The following is a 21,241-nucleotide window of genomic DNA, read 5'->3' on the forward strand; positions in this document are numbered from 1 at the left end:
ACTGTCTGCTATAGGTTTCAGTAGGTCAGAATATGTTATCTTTTTAAAGGAGGAAGATACATAAAACGAAGGAAATGACAACTTTGAGAAAGGCAGAGACTCTAATTAGCCACTCCCTGATGTTACACATCAAAATAAATTGAGTGATTTAAAGATGTAATATAGTAAAAGAAAAACAATGATAACAGAAACAGTACAAAAGGCAAAATTATTCTAAGCTTGCAAGGGAGGGGAGAAAATAATTAAAAGCAATAGGAGAAATCATGAAGGAATGATGGCTATGTACAAACTTTAAGCTTCTGCAGGCCAAGAAAGCTAAAACAGACAAAATTAGTAAATACAAGGGCCAGTTTAAAGACATTCCGAACAAGGAATTAATATGTTGCTATTTAAAAAAAAAAAAACAAAAAACTACATTAAGATCCACCCATAAATGAGCAAGGGGCCAGCATAGACAATTCACATAGACAATTAATTAGTAGATGGAAAGATGCTTGGCGCTTAATGCTTGCTGATAATCAAAGCAATGCAAAAGAAACAATGAAGTACTATTTTTATCTTTCTAATCAGTAAAGGAACATAGTAACTATAACAGTCAGGGTTAGCTGTTTGTTTCTGTGGAAAACGGTTGGTACTTGCTTCACTAGTGGCAAGGTAAACTGAGGGAGCTTTCCTGAAAAGCAATTTGCAACTGTTTGCAGCAAGAGTCCTTAAAAAATGTTTATGTCCTTTGATCTATAATCTGCTCCTGGAATATTACCATGAGAGAATAATTCAAAGAGAGAAAAACAAAAACAAAAACAAAAAAAACCCCCGAAAGTCCATCTTACATGAAGAAAGCTTTCAGTGTGGCTTCTTTGCAAGGATTGAAAATAAAACAGAAGCCATCTAATTACTGAACCCTGGGGGTCGACTCCATCGTGGTATGTTGCACTGTCCTGTCCAATGAAAGGCTAGGTTACAAAAGTAACAGCAAACTGGTCAAATGACCAGCATATGTTATTAAATTTAAAAAGGCAGAACAGAGATGCATACCTTTGTAATAATTACATTAAAAATCAGACTTGGAGTCCCTGGAAGACTGGAAGGGAATAAACCAAGACTGACAGTACTTGAATTAAACGAGTAAGATTAAAGTTGGATTTTCCCCTTCGGTTTTTCAATAATCCATAATTAATTGTTTCATGCAACAAATATCCACCAGGTGCCCAATATAGGTACTAGGCACTGTTCTTGGCACTAGGAATATAGGATTGCATAAAATTATTATATTGCTTTAAAGAAAAAAGGAAAGGGACCAGAAAATTGTTAGTTATAGAAAGAGTAAAGTAAGTTAATGCTATAAATTTGGGGTATATCTTTAAAATTAGGGATTACAAAATGTTAAGATTCTATTAATTGAAACTCTAAAAAATGGGAAAATATTACAAAAATAACTCATCTGAAAAAAAAAATCTAGGGACTTCCCTGGTGGTCCAGTGGTTAAGACTCAGAGCTTCCACTGCAAGGGCAGGGCACGCAGGACCCCTTTATCCAACCCCTTAATCCAACTTTATGGCCAAAAGCAAACCAAAAACAAACAATTTACTATATTTACAAACAGATTTTTTTAAAAAAAGATTTTGAAGCTAATCGCTTTAAAATCTGATTTCTAAAGACTGAGCCAAAATAACAAAGGTTCCTAGCAAATACCATATTCTTTTCTCTGAGGTTCATTTAAGAGTTGATACTTGTGACATGGGCTTCCCAGGTGGCACTAGTGGGTAAAGAATGGCTCCTGGCTCCTGATGCAGGAGACGTAAGAGACGCAGGTTCGGTCCCTGGGTTGGGAAGATCCCCTGGAGAAGGGCATGGCAATCCACTCCAGTATTCTTGCCTGGAGAATCCCTTGGACAGAGGAGCCTGGTGGGCTACAGTCCATAGGGTTGCACAGAGTCAGACACAACTAAAAAGCGACTTAGCACGCAGCACGCTTGTGAAAATCCATCAGCAATGGGGTAATGTGTAATAGGGACAGCTGCGTGCTTTATGAGCTTCCCTGGTGGCTCGGACAGTAAAGAATCTGCCTGCAGTGCGGGAGACCCAGGTTCATATCCCTGGGTCGGGAAGATCCCCTGGAGAAAGGGATGGCTACTCACTCGAGTATTCTTGTCTGGAGAATTCCATGGGCAGAGGAGGAAAAATAGCCCAAGATCTTCAGGCAGACTAGAAATTTATTTTATCCAGCAGTGCTTATTGGAAATGTGTTGGTACTCTTTAGTACTTTTATAACTAACAAAAATGAGGCAGGATTTAAAGAGTTTCAGTATCCCAACTGTTAAGATTGTCTCAAACTTAAAACAGCACAAAACATATTAGACTACAGGGCCCGAAGTCTGATTTGGAAAGTAAGATCACCAAAGCAGAATGCTACCTTTTATCAGACGAAATACGGTGCTTTGTGTACAGGGAACAAACTCGAAAGACAATGAGGCAGAGAAATGGCTTCTGTCCACAGTTAGCAGACAAATCTGGCCAGCATCCCTGCTCCTCTGCGTCTGCACCCAGTGGGACTCTCTGCCCAGCCTGGGCAGACAGTAAGTAGATGGAGCCTTGGGGCTGATCTCCAGAGATGCAGGTCACCTGACTTGGAACTGTTTCTATACACATTACCATGACTTACTGTGTTAGGTTCTAACTTCATTTATAATTCAGAATGGCCTCTCGAAAGTAGACAAGGTCATCGGCTACTTTAAAATTTTATTTGTTTATTTATTTTTGGCTGCACTGGGTCTTCAATGCTGCGCGGGGGCTCTAGAGCTTGGGCTCAGTTGTTGTCCCGAGACAGGTGGGATCTTCCCGGACCAGGCATCAAACCAGTGTCCCCTGAATTGGCAGGCGGATTCTTTACCGCTGGACCACCAGGGAAGCCCCATTAGCTACTTCTGATGGTCTTTTCTGCTGGCCTGTCACACCAGCCCCAATTTCCTAGGACAGCCTCATTTGTGGCCTCTGCTCTATTGAGAGCCTGGTTCAGTTGGAGGGGACAGTGGCCAGGGGAGTGCTGTGAGCCAGGCTTCCCCCGGTCCGGGGAGGTGGCCGGCAGCCTCAGACGGCCAGAAACATTATTTTGCTTTATTCACTCGCTCTACCGTCAAAACTGCCTAAAGCCTTTCAGGGGATTTCAAAGAAAAGTTTCGGTTAGCCTTTTATAGCTGAAAATGTCTCAGATCTAGCTTAAAAAAAAAAAAGTCTTGTGCTTAATATAGCCTGTTAACCAAGAGGTTCCTGGAAGATTTAGGTGAAGAAGAAAAGCATCCCATTAAAAGTTTGTGACTTTCAAACCAGACACAGGACGTGAGAAGCAAAGTGGTATTCCCTGAGATTTTCCTTTTTCCATTCATATCATGCCAATCTTTTCTTCCTGATCTGATTTCTTTTACTAAGTTCCTTTCTTGCTTTCCTTTTTAACCAAATATGGGAGGTATGTACCCAAGTGCTCCTTAAAATAAATCTGAGGAGCCTTCCAAACTTCCTCTCCAGCCAGAAACCCACCTCATCTCAGGAGTATGTTTAGAGCGGGGAGGAAACTGATATTTGCCGAGTATTCACACCCTCTGAGACTGACGGATGTCATTTTTTAAAATCATCACAACGCTCTTTACAGAGGACAGTGTGGAGAAATGAAGACAGAGGGAGGTGAACCGGCCCAGGGTGAGGCACACAGAGGAGTGCAGGGGGCCTGGGTGGTGAAGACACAACGCATCCGTGCAAATCCTGCTCCCCACACTCCTCACGCGGAAACAAACATGCCCTGACGCAGATCACGCACTTCAGCCAACACACCACCAGACACCACGGACCTGCCTTTGTACCAGAGGCCAGTGGGCACAGAAGCAAAGAAAGAAGTGGAATTAAGGGTCTGCTCAGGGAGACAGCACATGTCCCAGAGAGACGGGACTTCTCAACGCTGACACTAGTTAACATCCGCGGCCAGAGTGTACTTTGTTGTTAGGGAGGCCTGGCCTGTGCATTGAGGGGTGCTGAGCAGCAAGGCAGCACCCCCGGCTTCCACTTGCTTGATGCCAGCAGCAGCCCCACCCCACCCCCACCCTCTCCTGGATATTTCTGTCTGAAAACCAAACAGGTCTCCTGATACTGCCAGATGACCTTAGGGAGGTGTGTGCGCGCACACGCGTTTTCCTGCCCCCCACCCCCACCCCAGGTGAGAATCGCTGCAATAAGAGGCCCCAGGTGACGTGCTCTGGGAAGGTGTGACACAGGTAAGTGTCCCAAACACAGGTGCTCCTAGGGACACCATGGCAAATTGCTCGGTCACAGTGCCCTGAGCTCAGGTATGTGGCGAACTTCACACTCACTTCCCAGCAGTGCCTGTGATGGCGGGGTGGCTGCTGAGAGGCCCTGCTCCAGTCGGCCAGTACCTTCCTTTGGCTCTTGAGACGCAGCCGGGGATCTCATTCCCAGGGGCGCTAGGCTGGGCTTGGTCTAGGAGTCAGGGCCCCCAGGGTTGCAGGGGACACCCACCTGTGACTGAACCCCGGATGAGGAGGGCACGATGACCCCCACTCCCGTCCACCACCCACCATTCATCTCCAGAACTCTTCCACCTCCTCTCTGAAACCCTGGCCCCGTTGAACACTAATTCCTCATCCTCTCCTCCCCGCAGCCCTGGCAACCACCACTTTGCTTCTGTCTCTAGGGATCTGACCACTTAAGTAACGGCACTGTGAGTGCTGAAAGCTACTGAAGGATAATAAGGGAAGCAGGGAGGGAGAAAGGAAGGGAGCTTGGGCACCAAGAGCTGCTAGTTGATTTGTGTCTCTGGCCGTGAGTGAACCCAACATGCACTCTCCCCCGAGGTCCCTCCTATCTCTGGAAGGTGGAATCGGGCAGAGGGGTTTGGTGACCGTCCCAGGCCACGTGGATCTGGGGGCTGGAACTGGACTTTAAATTCAGGTTAGTTTGGTGACTAAACCCAAATCTTAACTGTTACGTGCTCTCGCTCCCCCCAGCTGTCTTGAAAACAGTGAATTCCTTTGATTCTGTTTTCTGTCTTGCAGTCGCTTTGGGCACCAAGGGATCTGTTCTCTAGAAGAAGTTACCAAGAAACACTCCGAGGGCTGGCCGTGGGGTTCCGTTCTCCACCGACCCCTCACCCCTGGGTTTCCCGCAGCTCAGTCTCACGGGATGGTGGTTCCCAGCAGTGTCTGCCCACCGTGCTCGGCCAGGAGGCTGCCGCAGGTGGAAGCAGAAGAGGCTGGGTGGAGAGCTGGGAGATCTGAGGGCGAACGCGAGGTCACCATCATCGGCTAAAGCCTCATCAGAGCTCCCAAAGCCTTGGTGTCTGGGCCCGTTCAGCTCCGGAAACACCCGCCAGCACAGTAACCTGACTGACCCTCTCCCTAGACCTAGACACCATTGCCAAGCAAACTCCCCGGCAAACCTTCAGTGGCTCCCAGCTTCCTGGGGGATGGAGATGAAACCCTGTCATCTCAAAGCCTCTTCCTGCCCCAGCAGCTTTCAATACGCGCCAAGGAACCTGCTCCCACACTCCCCGCCTGCCTCACCCCCTCACACAGCCTGTCCAGCCACTCGCTTCTGGGGACGGCCCTCAGTTCAGGACAAGAGGAAGCAGCTTCTCTGGGTGCAGGAACCAGAGCGGGGGCGGCTTGTGAGTGCACATGTGACCTGGTGCCCGCAGGGGCTGCTGAGGCACAGTAGCCCAGAGCTGGCCCTCGCCAGCTTCCTTCTTGAAAGTGCATCTTCCACCACCCCCGCCCCTGCAACACACACACACACACACACACAGCTGGGCAGTTCCAGCATGTTCCCAGCTCCAGATCACAGCTGACAGACTAAAGGGAGCCCCTGATCCAAGATACATCGGATCAAGGGATATTAGGGCGCTGTTTCCCCTGCAGGAGATAACGAGTGGGAGTGAAATGAAGCAGATGCCCAGAAGACTCGGGGAGGGGCCCCGGCACTGAGCCCCATGGTCGGCAGCTGCAGTGGAGCACAGCACCCCCATCTCGGGCTCCCTGACGACATTCAGAACCTCAGGAGTGGATCCCGCTGTGGGCTCAACACAGCTCAAGCGGGGTTTCTACTCAATAGAACCAGCACTCCTCACGCGGCCAGTAACCACTGAAGTGCATCCAATTCTTAAATCCAGAGAAACCGCCAAAGACAACAGGAGCCAAGAGGAAGACACCACCATCGGAGAGGCGGCGGGACAGGCCTCATCTCAGATTTTGGCTCAGCCCCTGGGAGTCGTCTGATCTCAGGAAACGTTGAGATGTCCTCAGCACAGGATGGGGATCTAGACACAGCCCCAGGGTTGGCCTGACGATGGGAGGAGACGCTGTGTGGGACGCCCTCAGCTCTCGGTGAGTACTCAGCACACGAGGGCTGCTGTCACACCCTCGCGGGGCATCCACCGAGGGCTGGGCGCTGCGCTCGGGGCTCCCCGCAGGACTCCCACCACAATGACAGGGGCGGCGTGAGCCCGGTTGAGAACAGGCCCCCAAAATTGAAGGGACCTTTCCAAGGCCACTCAGCCAAAGCTAGGTTCTCTTTGACTTAAGCCTCCTGCTTTTCTTGTCTTTCTGCTAACTTCCTGCTATCCTCCTGAGGACTGCGAAAGCCAAGTTCAAATCTGTGGACCATCCTGTGCTTCAGAACCCTAAGAGCCCCTTCCAGCGTGGGGTGTGGGGTACAGAGCTCTGCCCTGCTTCCATGTTTGGTAACTCCAGGCTGAGCAGGCTGTGTTGGATCTGAGCAAGTCTGGTGTGTTCCCTGCCACGAGGCTGTCCATGCGGTGGCCGGACGATGTCTTCCCTATCCCATAGGATGCTTTATACAATAAATACTGCTTGAATTAAAGGGCTGAAATGCCTGGGGCCTAAACACAGACTCTTACAACTTTGGAGATGGTTGAAGACCCTTACTTTCAAAAGCAAGCTGCTCAGAAATGTCTACTTTATTCTGTTTTAATTTCTGAAGACTTAGATCGTTGCGGGTAACACAGCCAGTGTTTTAGTGTTGCAACTAGAAATCTCTGAAAGGTAGAATCTCAAGGGAAGCTTTTTAATATGATACAGAAGTTCAACATATCAGACGAGCAAGGAACCCAGGACAGCCTTGTCACATGATGTGGAAGAGAGAGGCCCAGGAAGTGGAAGGGACTTGCCCGGGGTCTGGCCTGGAACCCTGGCCAGCTGCATTCTGGGGGGCGGGGTGGAGTAGGGCGGCTTACCCCTATCCCAACTCTGCAACGCCCCCAGGCCCCGAGCTGATCCAACTGTCTGCCTTTGCCTCCTCCAGAATGAAAAAGATTATAAGGAGAGGATCGTAAATCACTTTTCTCTCTTGAGTTTACAGTGTTCCCTTTTTTTGAGGAGTTCAAAAGCACTCAGTAATAAACCCAGGTGATGAGTTTATGTCTTTCACTCTTAAAATGAAACTTTATTTGAACTCCTGGAGAGGCATTTAACGTTGTTTTAATTTAGGACATTCCTCCAGTATTTCAGCGTTTCGCCCCATGGCATTTTCTGTGGGCGGGTAGGTGAAGGGCGTGGGTGATGGGGGAGGGAGAGGGGTCTGTGTCTCCCGCTCCTGTACAGGCCCTTCCAGATGCTGGCGGACCCTCCCTTCTATGGTTTTCAACAAGTCTCAACATCCACAGGAGGAGGGGGAGGGCCACCCGCACGCCCACGGGGACTTGGCTGCCCACCTCCTTGCCCTCGCTGCTGAGAGCAGAGGGAAACACGCCTGAGTACAGAAAACCACACCGAGCATCCGCGGTGGGGTGGACCACACTGCTCATCCCGCATTACCCTCTTGCCACTGTGCTTGCTTGAGGGCTTGGGAAGAAAGAAAGGGCAGCTGGCAAAGTAAATAAAACTGAAGCCGGAAAAAAAACTTCTTCTTAAGAAGAAGGTGAGAGGGCAGAAGAGAGGGAGGGAGGGAGCGAGGTGAGGAAGGAGACAGGGAAAAAGGCTTGACTCCGGGTACCTCCTCAGTCAACCCAGGTTTTAGGCAAACGCGAAACTGCCCTGCTACGTCTGGCCCTGGCGGTTTTGCTCATGATTTTATGCGGGTGTTAAGCCAAATTTCAGTCACTAACCACGTGTGAATACTGCCTGGCCACCACACAGCCCCTCCAAACAGAACCATGGAAGCAGGGACAAGGGGTCGGGGACGGCCTGTTGCTTGCAAGCAGGCGGAATCTTGTGCTGAGGTCCTGCATTCAATAAATACTTGGTGAAGGAATAAACATGACAGATACTTAATGGTGCAGTATACGTCAAGAGTTTCTATTCCTTCTGGCTTCACGGGCAGGCAGGCCAAGCCATATACGACGCAAGTCACACCCACTCCATGGCTGTTCCAGGTAGAGAAGCAGCAGCTGGGTTCTTGGAGTGACTTCAACACCGCTCGGGCCCCAGGGGACCATGGCGGGTGGGGCCGAGGAGGCCATGTTCCAGCCCATTTACAGACGTAACAGACGCGCGGGTGGAGGCCCACCAGACTGCGGCTGAGCTGCTGAGCCCTGCAGAGCAGCAGCTTCAGTACAAAGGAAAATATCCTATTAGGGGAGTGTTAGCTACAAGGAGAGCACTGTGCCCAAGCTCTGGATGTGGCTGGCATTCCTCCTAGGAAAACACTAACGTTTTCTCGAGGGGGTTGCTGCTCTCTTAGCATCATTAGGCAGCATGGCCACCTATTTAAACGACGAAGGATGGGGCCTGGGCCGCCTGAAACACATCGAATCGACTTCGTGAATTGTAAACCAAAGAGGCAATAGTCCCTGTGGGGTTTTTTTTGTTTTTCCTTCTTCTTCTCTAAAAGGGTGGTTGGGGGGTGGGGCGGGGGGGGGAGGGTGTTCCCTGGTGGCTCAGTGGTAAACAATCCCCCTGCCAATGCAGGAGACACGGGTTCGATCCCTGATCTGGGAAGAGCCCACATGTCTCAGAGCAACTAAGCCCACGCACCCTAGGGCTCGCGCTTCGAAACAGGAGAAGCTACCTTAATGAGAAGCCCGTGCATTGCAACTAGAGAAGAGCCCTCGCGGCAATGAAGACTCAGCACAGCCAAAATCAAATAATTAAAGAAGAAGGCAGGGGAACTTGACAAGTGGTCAGAAGCTACCCAGAAGACAGGTGGGACAGAAACATCACAGATCCGTGAGGGTCTCCTGGGCCAAAAGTCTTCAAGGAAACACTGACTGGGACATTTTCCTTCTCTCTTTCATTTTCGTATTTAGCTCTCTATTTGGCTTTGCCGGGTCTTCAGTTGCGGCATGCGGGATCTTTAGCGGCAGCATGCAAACTCTTCGTTGTGGCAGGTGGGATCTAGTTTCCTGACCAGGGATTGAACCCAGGCCTGCTACATTGGGAGTGTGGAGTCTTAGCCACTGGACCACCAGGCAAGTCCCCTGGGACATTTTCATGTGTTGGAAAAGGCTCTCTCTCAAGTGCCCTGTATCAGAACCACTCTGCTCTGGCCTGAATCTCCTCAGGAGGTCAGAACCAGGACTGTTTCCCCCCACCGCCCCCTCCAGTTCTCTCCCCGTGATACCTAGAACAGCTGTTTCTGAGAAGATAAAAAAACATCCAGGCGATAACACTTATCCTTAGGCTGTACTGCCGCTCCTCCAACCAAAATCCTAGCAGCTTTCTCCAGACCTTTCTCTTTACCAAAACGATCCGGTTTAAAACAAGATGTCATCTGTTGTATTTTGACATCACTGACATATGGTTTTCCAAAATCAATGGACCTCTATCTTTTATCTCATACCACAACCAGAGGTAATGCTGACCCTAAAAGAGGTGTTTTTTGTTCTTATAAAGTACTTCTAAGTGGAAGAACGGAACAGTCAACGGCAGCAGACATTTCTGGAGCCCTCTCTCTGCTACACGTTTTGTCTCTCATCTCACCTCCTGACCGCCCTGTGAGGTAAGTTCTAAGACAGGACGGTAATTGCTGTCTGCCATTCGGAAACCAAAAAAGCTCCACAGCCCCCAGGTTTTTCCATAACTCAGCTGGCAGCAAAACAGCAGGGCCCTGAGCTAACACCAGGCTGTTTAGATTCCAGTTGTCCCACTAGGTGTGAATATCCATGCAGGCGGCTACCAGGCTCTGCGTGTGTTCGGTTACTGAGGGCGGCCCTGTGTCTCCTTAATACAAGATATGTGCACCTGAGCACCTTTCTAACCCCCCCAAATCTCAGAATTCTGAAATATCTGGCCCCAGGGCTGTAAGATAAGGACTGTGAATCTCTATGATCAACCCAGTTTGCCGATAAGAAACTGGGAATCCCCGAGGGTGAGAGACCTGCCCGAGGCCACATGGCGGGCAAGGGTGGAGGCCACTCTGAGGCTGCGGCTGCCACCAGTGTCCAAGCCGCTGACCACCCTGGGGCGGGGGGGCTGCCCCAACACACGACTTCAGCCAGGAAAGAGCGCGGTGCCAACAGGGGCTCTTCTCCATACCCGGCTATTTGAGGGCATGGACGGCACCGGGCAGAACCAGGGCAGGTTGGGGGAGGGCCAGGGGCTTACCTTGCCGAGGACAGTGAGGCATGGCTTCGGGTCCAGCTCCGGCTGTTCCAGTTTCACCACTCCGACCCAGCCGTATTCATATAGGTCCTCTTCGTCATTGTTGTTACACAGGCCCAGTGGGTGCATCTGGGAAACAAGTGGGGAGAAAGCTTCAGTGGGCAGGCTGCAGGCCTACGGGGCTCCCGTGCTGCCCGTCTCAGATGCCTCAGTCAAGAGCAACCTCGAAACCGGAAAGCATATGGGATTTCAGCATAATGAGCGGAACCCTGGGGAGAACACGGTAGGACCACTACAAATAGACTGTATGGACACTGTCTCACTGCTCTGTAAGGAGCAGTCACCCAAGGCGGATGCCATCTGATGGGAAGCAGAAAAAGAGAAACAGCTTAACCGCCACGTAAGGGCCGGTCTAAATCACTGTGAAATGCCGTGACGTTCAGCGGCAGCATCCCAGACTATTTGGCTTCCAGACCTGAACAACACATCTACTTCAGCTGATGCAAGAGGACCTGGAAAAGTAAGGAATTTATGGAGAGACCACTAGCCATGGGGCGGCATCGGCAATAAAATTAACAGGCCGTTTAAAGGCCACTCCTGGTTACCGGGAGACGGGTGACATTTTTTTGAGGTTTTCTCCAAAATTTGGCAAAGCCCAAAATCAGAGATAGGTAGAAGAGCTGGTCAAATTTTTACCAGGAAAAGTGACGTCGGTGGAAGCCTGAACACAGAATGATGCTGCCGTTTACACTCACAGTTCAGTGTTGAGTCTGGTATCAGACGGAAGAATCCCTGATAACCATCCAAGAAGAGAAGGTCCTCAAAGATAAACCTAACCTACCACAATGTTAAGGGGTGTATCACGGTGCTAAGCTCTTTAAATAACAGGAAGAAATATGTCTTTAGGTTCCTGGTGTGAAGAACCCACCCTGTTAGCCAGAATAGATCAATGTCCTAATCTACAGAACCTGGGAATATGTTATCTTAAAAGACACAAGAGACTTAGAGATGTGATGAACTTTGATGTCCTGGATTACCTGGGTAAGCCCAATGTAATCACAAGGGTCCTTACAAGGAAAAGGGGAAATCATGCAAATAGGGGAGACATGACCAGGGAAGCAGAGGTTGGAGTGATTTGCTTTGAAGATGGAGGTGGGAGCCAAGAGCCAAGGAAAGCAGGTGGTTGGCTTCCAGAAGCTAGAAAAGACAAGGAAAAGGATTCTCTCACAAGCCTCCAGAGCGAATGTAGCCCCGCCAACCCATTTTTTTCACTTCTGACCTCCAGAAATATGCGAGAGTAAGTCTGTGTTGCTTTAACCCATTCGGTGATGTAATTTGTTACAGCAGCAAATAGGAAACTAAAACCTCCTAATCCCCCACTCATTTTATGGATAAAGATGTTTTGGCGTCAGATGATAGTAATTGATATGTGAACATTGTGAATGGACTAAACACCTCTGAACTGTACACTTTATTTTTTTTTAAAGAGGATTCGTAAGTTGTGCTTTATTCAGATTTTGAATCTTACAAAGCAGTTTAAAGAAATGAGGCTGATCTATAGACTAGTACAGACACATCAAATCCCAGTGACATACAAAATGAAATTGAGAAGTATATACAGCTTGACACACACAAAATTTTAAACGTATTTTTTACTGATATATTTATGAATATAAATTCTCAAAAAAAATTTTTTTAGAAAGGATACATGCCAAATTCCTATCTAATTTTCTTCTCAGAGAAGGAATTTTGGTATTTATGAACATTCAGAGGGACTTTGAATTGTATACTTTAAAATGGCTTAAATGGTAAATTTGATGTCAATTTTACTGAAATAAAAAAGCTTTTGGGGGGACTTCCCTGGTGGTCCAGTGGCTAAGACTCTGAGCTCGCGGTGCGGGGGCCCAGGGTCAACCCCTGGTCAGGGAACTAGATCCTGCATGCCACAACTAAGACCTGGTGCAGCCAAATAATTAAATAAATGTTAAAAAAAATATATATATATATATTTAATGTCCCAAGAGTTTACTCAGAAACTACTGTCCTCAGTCAACGCGGAGATCCAGTGTAAGACAACAGTGATCTCCACTCCTCCGGAGTCTCAGCCAGCCCTGTGTCCCTCAGGAGACCCTGTCCTCAGAGTCCTAGCCCCGCCCCATGACTGACAGTTCCGCACAAGCAGGAAGGCGGAGCAACGGGGCAGGCGAATTCAAGATCTACATCTGGACATTAAAGCTCTGCAGTGGCCTGAGGTTTAAAAAAAGGGTTTTAACTGTTGCTGAAACCAGCGTTCCTTACCCTTTGACGGTCAGCCCATGCTGCGCTTACGATGCTCACACTTTCTCATGGGGCACATCCTGAGAGATGCTGGGTCAGGGACAGCACAGGTACATGAGTGAAGAAGAAACGAACTTAAAGTAGACGTGACTCAAGCCTGACGCTGACACGCCTGATGCCAACAGCGAGGGCTTTGACGGGGAGGAGATGGAGGGACAGAGGGAGGAAGAGGGGGCCTGGGAGGGTGGTACCAGGAAACCAGAGCAGCAGGAGCAGGAGGAAAAACTGGGGCCCTTTGGCAGACTGGGCAGAGGCTCGAGCTATGGAGCAGGACACGCAGGCATGGGAGGGGCAGCAAGGGGGTGCCCTGAGCTCGCAGAAACCCCCACTGCACACGCCTCCCACACACTGAGGTCCCCCTGGAGCCCTGTCCTGCGCCCCACCAGCGGGCCCTCCCCTTCTCAGCAGCCACACCCTCCTCCTCCCCCTCCAACCCCCAGACTCCCTTTCAGACCATCGCTGGGGTGACTGTGAGCAGCTCAAAGTGTCAGCCCTGTCAAGGGTGTTGACTTCTGAACAGGGATCAAAGACTTAAAAACCAAAAGGAATTTCTGTAAAGCGCCGGCAGGTGTCATGGGTTGGTGTGGGTGGTTTGTTTTCCCCGGGGAGGGTGAAAGGGCCCCCAAGATCGCATCTCAGTGCATCCAAAACCGACCTCGCTGTCTCCACTGACTTCCAAGCTCCTCTCCGGAGTTCTTTCTCTGCAGAATTCCTTAGAGTTCCTTACTCTAGTTTGTATCTCCAGAGGCCTGAACTGCCTGGCTTGAGAACGCAATCTCAGCCATGTCTCAGGTGTAACTGGTCTCTTCCATCCACCTGCCAGATACTGTCCAGTTGGGTCTTTCTCAACTCAGCCCTGATGACAACATCAGCTTCCAGAAGTGCCTGCCGCCCTAGGTCTCCAAACATTCACACCCTGGGGTCCTCTTTTTCCAAGGGCTCCACACTATGGGGTCTGTAACATCTTATGGGAAAACCCAAACCAACTTTCTGGCCAACCCAAAGCTAATGAAAGCATAAATAAAAAAAAAAAACAAATAGACTCAGAAACCTAGAACAGAGCTTGACAAAAACTCACTGGAGACAGAATATTTAAAGAGGGGAAGGGCAGCCTGAAATGAAGAGAAGATCAGGAAAACTCCTAGGCGGGTCCACAGAAGAACAATGCCAATAATTCACAAGCTACCCTAAACTGTGAGGATTTAACAGAAGATCTGTCTTGTGTTGTAACTCTGCTCTTGCGCTCTCAGAATAACTTTGTGATGTCAACATTCTTGCTTAAGTTAACTGAAGGCAAATTCCCAGCTGGTCCTCTATAGTGAGGCTTGACATTAAGAAGCTGTGTCTAGAGACTTTCCAGGTGGTCCAGTGGCTACGACTCTGCACTCCCTAGAGGGGGCCCAGGCTGAATCCCTGGTCAGGGAACTAGATCCCACAGGCCACAACAAAGACTGAAGATCCTGAGTGCCACAACTAAAACCCGGTGCAGATAAATTATAGAATTTTTTTTTTAAAAAAGAAGTTGTTGTGCCTCTTGCTGTTTTCCTCCTGATTTTGTTCCGAGGGGTGTTTGGGGGGTGGAGAGGATGTGAGCTTTGGAATCATGTAACCATGTGTTAAAACCTGCCTCTTACGAGGCACATCTCCTTGGCAGATGACTCAATTTCTGTAAACCTCTACTTTCTCATCTGTAAAATGGGAACAGCAGCATCTGCCTCAACAGGGTGCTGTGAAGAGTCAATGAGATAGAACACATCATCATAGTTGCACAGCAGACGCTCCAGCAGTGGGAAAGTCCTCTCCTTCTTCACTTTCTCTAGACAGGTCATGCTCGCTTGCAAGTCACACTTCTGCCTAGAATCCTCTGTCCTTCAAGACTAGTTTCAAGGTCAGCCCTTCCATGGAGCTTTCTTAAATGCACCAGTACAGCTAGCGGCTTGCACCCCTGTGTTCCCACACGCTTTACACGGTGCTTGCCACAGTTCTTTCACCATCTCCTCATGGATGGGCAGCTGCTTCTAGAAGTCTTCTCAGAGGGCCCCTTTCACCCCACCCACAGCCTTGCACCCAAAAGGCGCTCAATAAATGACCACTGCTACCATGCCTCAGCTCTGCTTGGAAGTCATTTGGGCCTCTGTTTGCCTAGGTGAGGGAGCAGGACAAAACAGGTCAGAATTCCAGCAAACGACCGCATGAACTTTAGTAGAGGCGGCTCTTACAGCCATTGATCCCCAAGTCACCAACACATTCCTAGGACTTTACTGGCGACCTCAGGATTTCCTAGCAACAGCACAGGAGCAAAGGCTGCTCCTTCTTGGTCACCACAGCCGGGCTGGCAGGGGCGGACAGCACTCTCGAAGTGAAGTGCAGGGAATACAATGCCGCCTCCCTTCCCTGGGGCAGGCCCACGACAGGGCTTTATCAGGGTGGTGGAGGGGGATGAGGAATAGAGGATAAATTTCAAATTCTCCCACCCTGGTCTGACCTCAGAAGTTGCTGTCACCTCTGATAAGATGAAGGAATAAAGCGAGGAATAAGCAGGCATTGGATCAAGGGCACAGGGAACCCAACAGAGAAGAAAAGTAGAGGGAAACCCCAGGATGACAGCTATGCCATGGCCGGCCGGGCAAGCAGCCCAGATGGGGCCAGAAGGATGGGCACTGCAGAGAGCACCAGATGATAAGCGAACAGCAGCAGCCTGGGCCATCACCCAGGGGCTCTGGCAGTACTGGGCAGAGTGTTATAGTTCCGAACAGGAGAATGAAATGTGATAATTATACAGCAAACTAAAGCAATGGAGGCAAAGGGGACAATTATTAACTCCGGAAAAAAACCAAAACGTCAACGCCAGAATTGTAAACCACAGCAGGGCATGGCATGCAGGACCTGCTTGGGAATAGTGACAGCCATAAAATGTAAATCCCGATCTAGGCATTAATTATCATGTGACTACACTGGGAAAATGCAGAGATGGGAAATATGGGGGGGGGGGGCGATGCGGGGGGCGGAGAGGCGGAAAGGTTGGGGCTGGGGAAGGGATGAGACGGGTAAGAGAACAAAATGTCCATCTTCCATAGGAGGAAGCCAAAAAACGTATAAATGGGCTAAAATATGAGGCAGTATAAGCACGCTATTTAGAAACTGACAGAACCTTAGAAATATTCCTCGAGGTGAACAAGAGAAGAAACCACTAAATAACTGAAAACAGTTCCCTCTGAGAAGAGCAATCGGGAATGGCAACGGGTGCCCTGGAGGAAGCCTCTTTTTACTAAAAGCCATGAAGTGCCCTTTGCCCGTTATAAACGTACACGTGCTTCAGTTTGGCTAGGATCTTTGCAGGCACTGCTGGACAGAACACCTTCCTCTAGGCGCTCCAGCCTTTTCTCTGGGTCCTGCAGGGAAGTATTCCATTGGGCCAAAGAGAGACCCCGCAGGCAACCTGCACAGGACCGTGGCCTTGGAGGAGGGCCGTCTGGGACGGCTCTCGGGAGCCCCCAGGCCCAGGGTTGGCGATGGCGGGAACATGGCTCGGGGACGACTCAGGGAGAACGGTGTAGAGAGGACCCGCAGCCCACGCCACCCCCACAGCCCAAAATAACTTCCGGGTGGCACCAGGGTGTGACGAGGACTTGGGTGTTGCAGAGGTGGCAGACACAAGGGGCCCCGGTTTTCTCCCAGACACAGACAGATCCTATAACCTCCAGGAGGGGTGCCGAACGACCGACCTGCACTTCCCCACAAGGAGCTGCTCAGGGCCAAATGGCTAACAATGAGTAGAGCAGAGTCCCAGCCACCGGCGGTGCCAGGAATCAAGCGTCTGGCTTCATGCTGAAATATGAAGATGGACCTTCTTCAAATTTCTCGGAGCCTGATGGGGTTGGCTATCAGGGTTTCACTGTTTTCTTAATGGACAAAGACTAGAGGGAACTTCAAAGCTGAAAGGCTATGTCAGACAAGGTTAAATAACTGAAGAAAACAGAACCACGCTCCCTTGGGGACAGGACATCAAGCCAGGCTTTGAAACCAAGACCTGCTCTTTAAGAAGCTCTCAGTACAAAATCCTTGAGATATACCAGGGTGCTTTCCACACGTCTGAAAGGGCAAAACTGAAACCGGGGCTGGTGGAGCTCTTATCCAAGGTTACAATATCTCCACACTCGGCTGCAAGTTTAAAATAACTTCAAAAGGGCCGCCTGCTTCTAAGTGGGTTACTGTTACACTGGAGCCAAACACGGAACGAACAGGAGGAGAGACATTTCGGTCTGTAATATTATCTCATCAAAAAATTCCTGGGGATTTAAAAGGGAAACTTCCTTCCTTTTGTCCTCTCGCCGCCCGTCGACTAGGGTAGGGTGTCAGTGTGGTACAGGGTTTCACAGCCCTGGACCTTTTCTTAAAAGGTGTGGTGGCTGCGGTCAAGACTTATAATTTATGTGAAAGAGTGGAAAAGGACAGCTCCACCCGCTTCTCTCTTGAATCATAAGGATTTTTTTTTTTTTTTTTTTTTTCTCTTCTATGTACAAAGAAACAGCTCTCTTTTGCTCTTTGAACAAACATCCTGAACCTCCTTCTGGAGCTAGAATCCAGAGGGCCTCGAACACAGTTTTTCTCCCCCGGTTGTCATAGCAATGGGAACAGAAAGTACCACAGACAGATACAGAAAAGGAGCTGGCTGTTGCTGCTGTTTGCTGGAAACTTCGAAGTGGGAATTGTCTGAGGATTAAAACCAGTGTTTCTTTTGCTGAGGACTCTGGTTTTCTGAACATGGTCTTCTGCCATGGGCATCACTTTTTAGAGAAAAACCAAGAACTACGTCTACCCTGTTTGCTTCCTCTTGGTACCAAAGAACCACTGAGAACCTGCCTGTCGGAAGCTGTGCAAAGCAGCAAGCATTTCAAATCCACCTTTTCACCTGAACATCTCCAGGCACTGAATTTGGTCAGATGATTATGTTGAAACTTAGATATAGCCCTGTGTCTATCCCAGGTCTGACTTTATAGACCTTCACTTAGAACTTCCAATTCTGACTCCAAGTAGGTAAGGATATATTTCATAAGTTAAATTTTATTTTCTAAAAAAGAAAAAAGTATCCAACAGCCTATAGAAAACCATCTGAAAATGTTCTGTTCTAAAAATGACTCAAAGTGACTCATACCACTACCTGATGACAAGAACTGAGCTCCGCACAGAAACCCACGGACACAGTTTTATTTTAATTGCAAGATGTAATAAAGGACACTTGATTGTTCCTACTATAAAGAAGGTAAGGGTTTGGTGCCTGTACACACCAAAGAGTTACTAAATCAAGAAGAAACATGGTGGAGGGGAAAGCAAAGTGGGCTTCTCATTCTCCCAGTTTTACAAACAACACTATAAAACCACAAAATCAACAAAACTACGTGGTGCCAGTCTTAAACTAGAAAAATGGAACAAGTGGAAACGCAATTCCAAAAACACATTTAAGTTGTTATAAGGTCTTAATATGACGTAAACCAGGGCAACATAAGAATGGAGAAAGGACTCACTCGATAAACTGTTGGAACAGGTGTATAGCAACGCATAGAAAAGCTCAGTTTGGCTATCCGTAAGCTATTCTGAGAATTGATGAGGCAACTTGAGTTAAGGGAAGCCCTTTAGGGAAGCTTGAGAATAACAAAAGGAGGCAGAAAGAACAAGATATTCTTAAAATGTCTCCATGTTATCAGCAGCAGAAAGGAATGAAATGATGGTTATAGGATAGACATCAATAGGTTATAGTAAGAAAACTGAAAGACCATCAGCCTTACTGTGGATTAATGCACAGTAAAATCACCAACGTAAACCAATGCTAACCACAGGGGAGGGCTGCTGGGTACATGTGGACTTGGGTGGAATCTGTCTAGCAACATGCAACAAACCCGAGATCTTATGACTTCCTTTCCCCCATAATTCCATTTTTAGAGAAAATACTGAGGAATTAATCTAAAACAAATAAATCAAAAACAAACTAACTAAATAAAAGAAGAAACACAATCCTAAAGGAAATCAACCCTGAATATTCACTGGAAGGACTGATGGTGAAGCTGAAGCTCCAATAGTTTGGTCACCTGATGCAAAGAGGCAACTCATTGGAAAAGACCCTGATGCTGGGAAAGATTGAGGGCAAGAGGAGAAGAGGGCGGCAGAGGATGAGATGGTTGGATAGCATCACTGACTCAATGGACATGATTTGAGCAAACTCTGGGAGATAGTGAAGGACAAGGAAGCCTGGTGTGCTGCAGTTTATGGGGTCGCAAAGGGTCAGACATGACTTAGTGACTGAACAGTAACAACTTTACATGATAAAATCTTCAAGTAGTCCCCCTCCAAACTATGAAAACATAGAAAGAAAAAAGATTTCCCTAAGAGTATATAATCAAACCAAACAACATGCCTAATTTATGGGATACTGTACAACCCTAAGAAGATAATGATGAAGATAACAGGGTATAAAAAGTACCATGTATGAAATCGTAAGAAAAGTGTATTCATAAGGCAACACCTATTCAAAAATACCATCTGCAGATGGGCAAAGAATGCAAGGAGACAACGAATTTTAAAAGCTGATGGGTTTAGAGTATAAGGATAGCTGGAGACTTCCCTTTTGTGGATTTCAGTATTATATTCATCCAAACCAACGTTTGCTGAGCGCTGACCCGGTCAGCACACTGGCACTGCGCAAGAGAAGGTAATTAAGACCTATTGCTGGGACTGCCCTGGTGGTCCAATGGTTAAGACTTCATTTGCCAATGCAGAGGGTGTGGGTTTGATCCCTGGTCCAGGAGCTAAGACCCCACATGCAGCCTGGCACTGGGAGCAAGTGCTGGTCGAACAGCACAGGCTGCGTGCAAGGGCTCAGCAAAGAAAACACAGGAGGAAATTATTATACATCAGCACACAGCGAGGAATCAGCCATGAACACTATCCTAACCAATGATGACAGCAGCTGAGCTCCAGTCATTCTGACGCGCCGAACTCGCTCGCTCGAGAGGCCACCTGATCACAGAAACACCTTACCAAGTTACACGGCGATTTGAGTTCATTCCCCTGAAACACACAAGACAGATGGACAAAAATGCTTGAAACAAAAATAAAGCTAAAAATTCTTTCACCTAGAAAATACACTGTGAGCATGCTAAGCTGCTCAGTCACGTCTGACTCTTTGCGATCCCATGGACTGTAGCCTGCCAGGCTCCTCTGTCCATGGGATTCTCCAGGCAAGAATACTGGAGTGGTTGCCCTGCCCTCCTCCAGGGGAACTTCTTGACTCAGGGATCAGAGCCCTATCTCTTATGTCTCCTGCATTGGCAGGCGGGTTCTTTACCACTATCACCACCTAAAGCCCCAGAAAATACACTTCTTCACCCCAAATATGACAATAAAGGGCAAGTCAGGGGTTCTTTATAAAATAAAGACAACTCCTGAGATTTGAGGGGTTTCTTACAAGGAATACCCAGGGAGAGAACGCAGGCTTGCTGTAACTTTGAGTCATTTTCTGAATGCAAAGAAAGTCAGGCCTTGGGGAGGTAGATTCATTACATTACCTCCCAGTCATGATTCTAATTCATTTTCATTCAGAATGTCTCCTTAATTAGTAAAATGCAGAAAGTAAGATGGGAGGAATGAGCCAACAGGTGCCAAGTGACCATTCTGGACGCAAGGGACTCAGCACCGTATTGGGAGCGGGCTCTCTGGTGTCCAGCCTGGGGGCAGAGTGTGTCCTTTCCACTGACCCCGTGGTGCTGCCCTGACGTGTTGGACGTGGCTGTGAGCCGCTGGCCAGGGTGGCTCCCGGCACTGCCGCTTAACTTCTGGCCACCTGGGAAGAGCCATGCAACCTCAGAGCTTGCTTCCCGTCTGAGGGCGGTGCTGATCCTGACTACGTGCATCTATTCCTGAGGTTAGGGCTGCAGTGGGCCCGTGTCCCGGCAGGTGGCCAGTAGGGCAACACACTTGACACCAGAAGCACGAGCAACCAGAGAAAAAACAGATCAACGGCACTAGTGACACATGGAAAGGACACCCTCAAGAGTGTGCAGAGACAACCCACAGGATGGAAGAAAACACATACAAATCACATATCTGATAATGGACTAAAACGCGGGAACATCCGTACCACTCAGTAACGAAAGGACAAATTATCTAATTAAAAAATGGGCAAGGGATCTAAATAGATATTTCTCCAAAAAAAAAAAAAGAAAAAGCAAATGCAAATAAGCACATGAAAAGTTGCTCAACATCATTAGCCATCAAGGAAATGCAAATCAAAACCACAATGAGCTACCACTTCATACCCTTGGTGCTGGGCTGTGCTTAGTCACTCAGTC

General features: G+C 48.4%; 1 protein-coding gene across 2 annotated transcripts in view; it reads right to left on the reverse strand.

The window, feature by feature from the left end:
* ZNRF3 (zinc and ring finger 3) overlaps nucleotides 1–21,241 on the reverse strand; it is a 145,366-nt gene that overhangs the window by 50,404 nt on the left and 73,721 nt on the right. For both annotated transcript variants that reach the window (XM_025267412.3, XM_006080960.4), the window contains exon 2: nucleotides 10,563–10,688. In XM_025267412.3, the coding sequence (XP_025123197.3) occupies nucleotides 10,563–10,688 (126 nt within the window). The remainder of the gene's footprint in view (nucleotides 1–10,562; nucleotides 10,689–21,241) is intronic.

Source organism: Bubalus bubalis, chromosome 17, assembly GCF_019923935.1.
Source record: "Bubalus bubalis isolate 160015118507 breed Murrah chromosome 17, NDDB_SH_1, whole genome shotgun sequence".
NCBI classification, from domain to species: domain Eukaryota; kingdom Metazoa; phylum Chordata; class Mammalia; order Artiodactyla; family Bovidae; genus Bubalus; species Bubalus bubalis.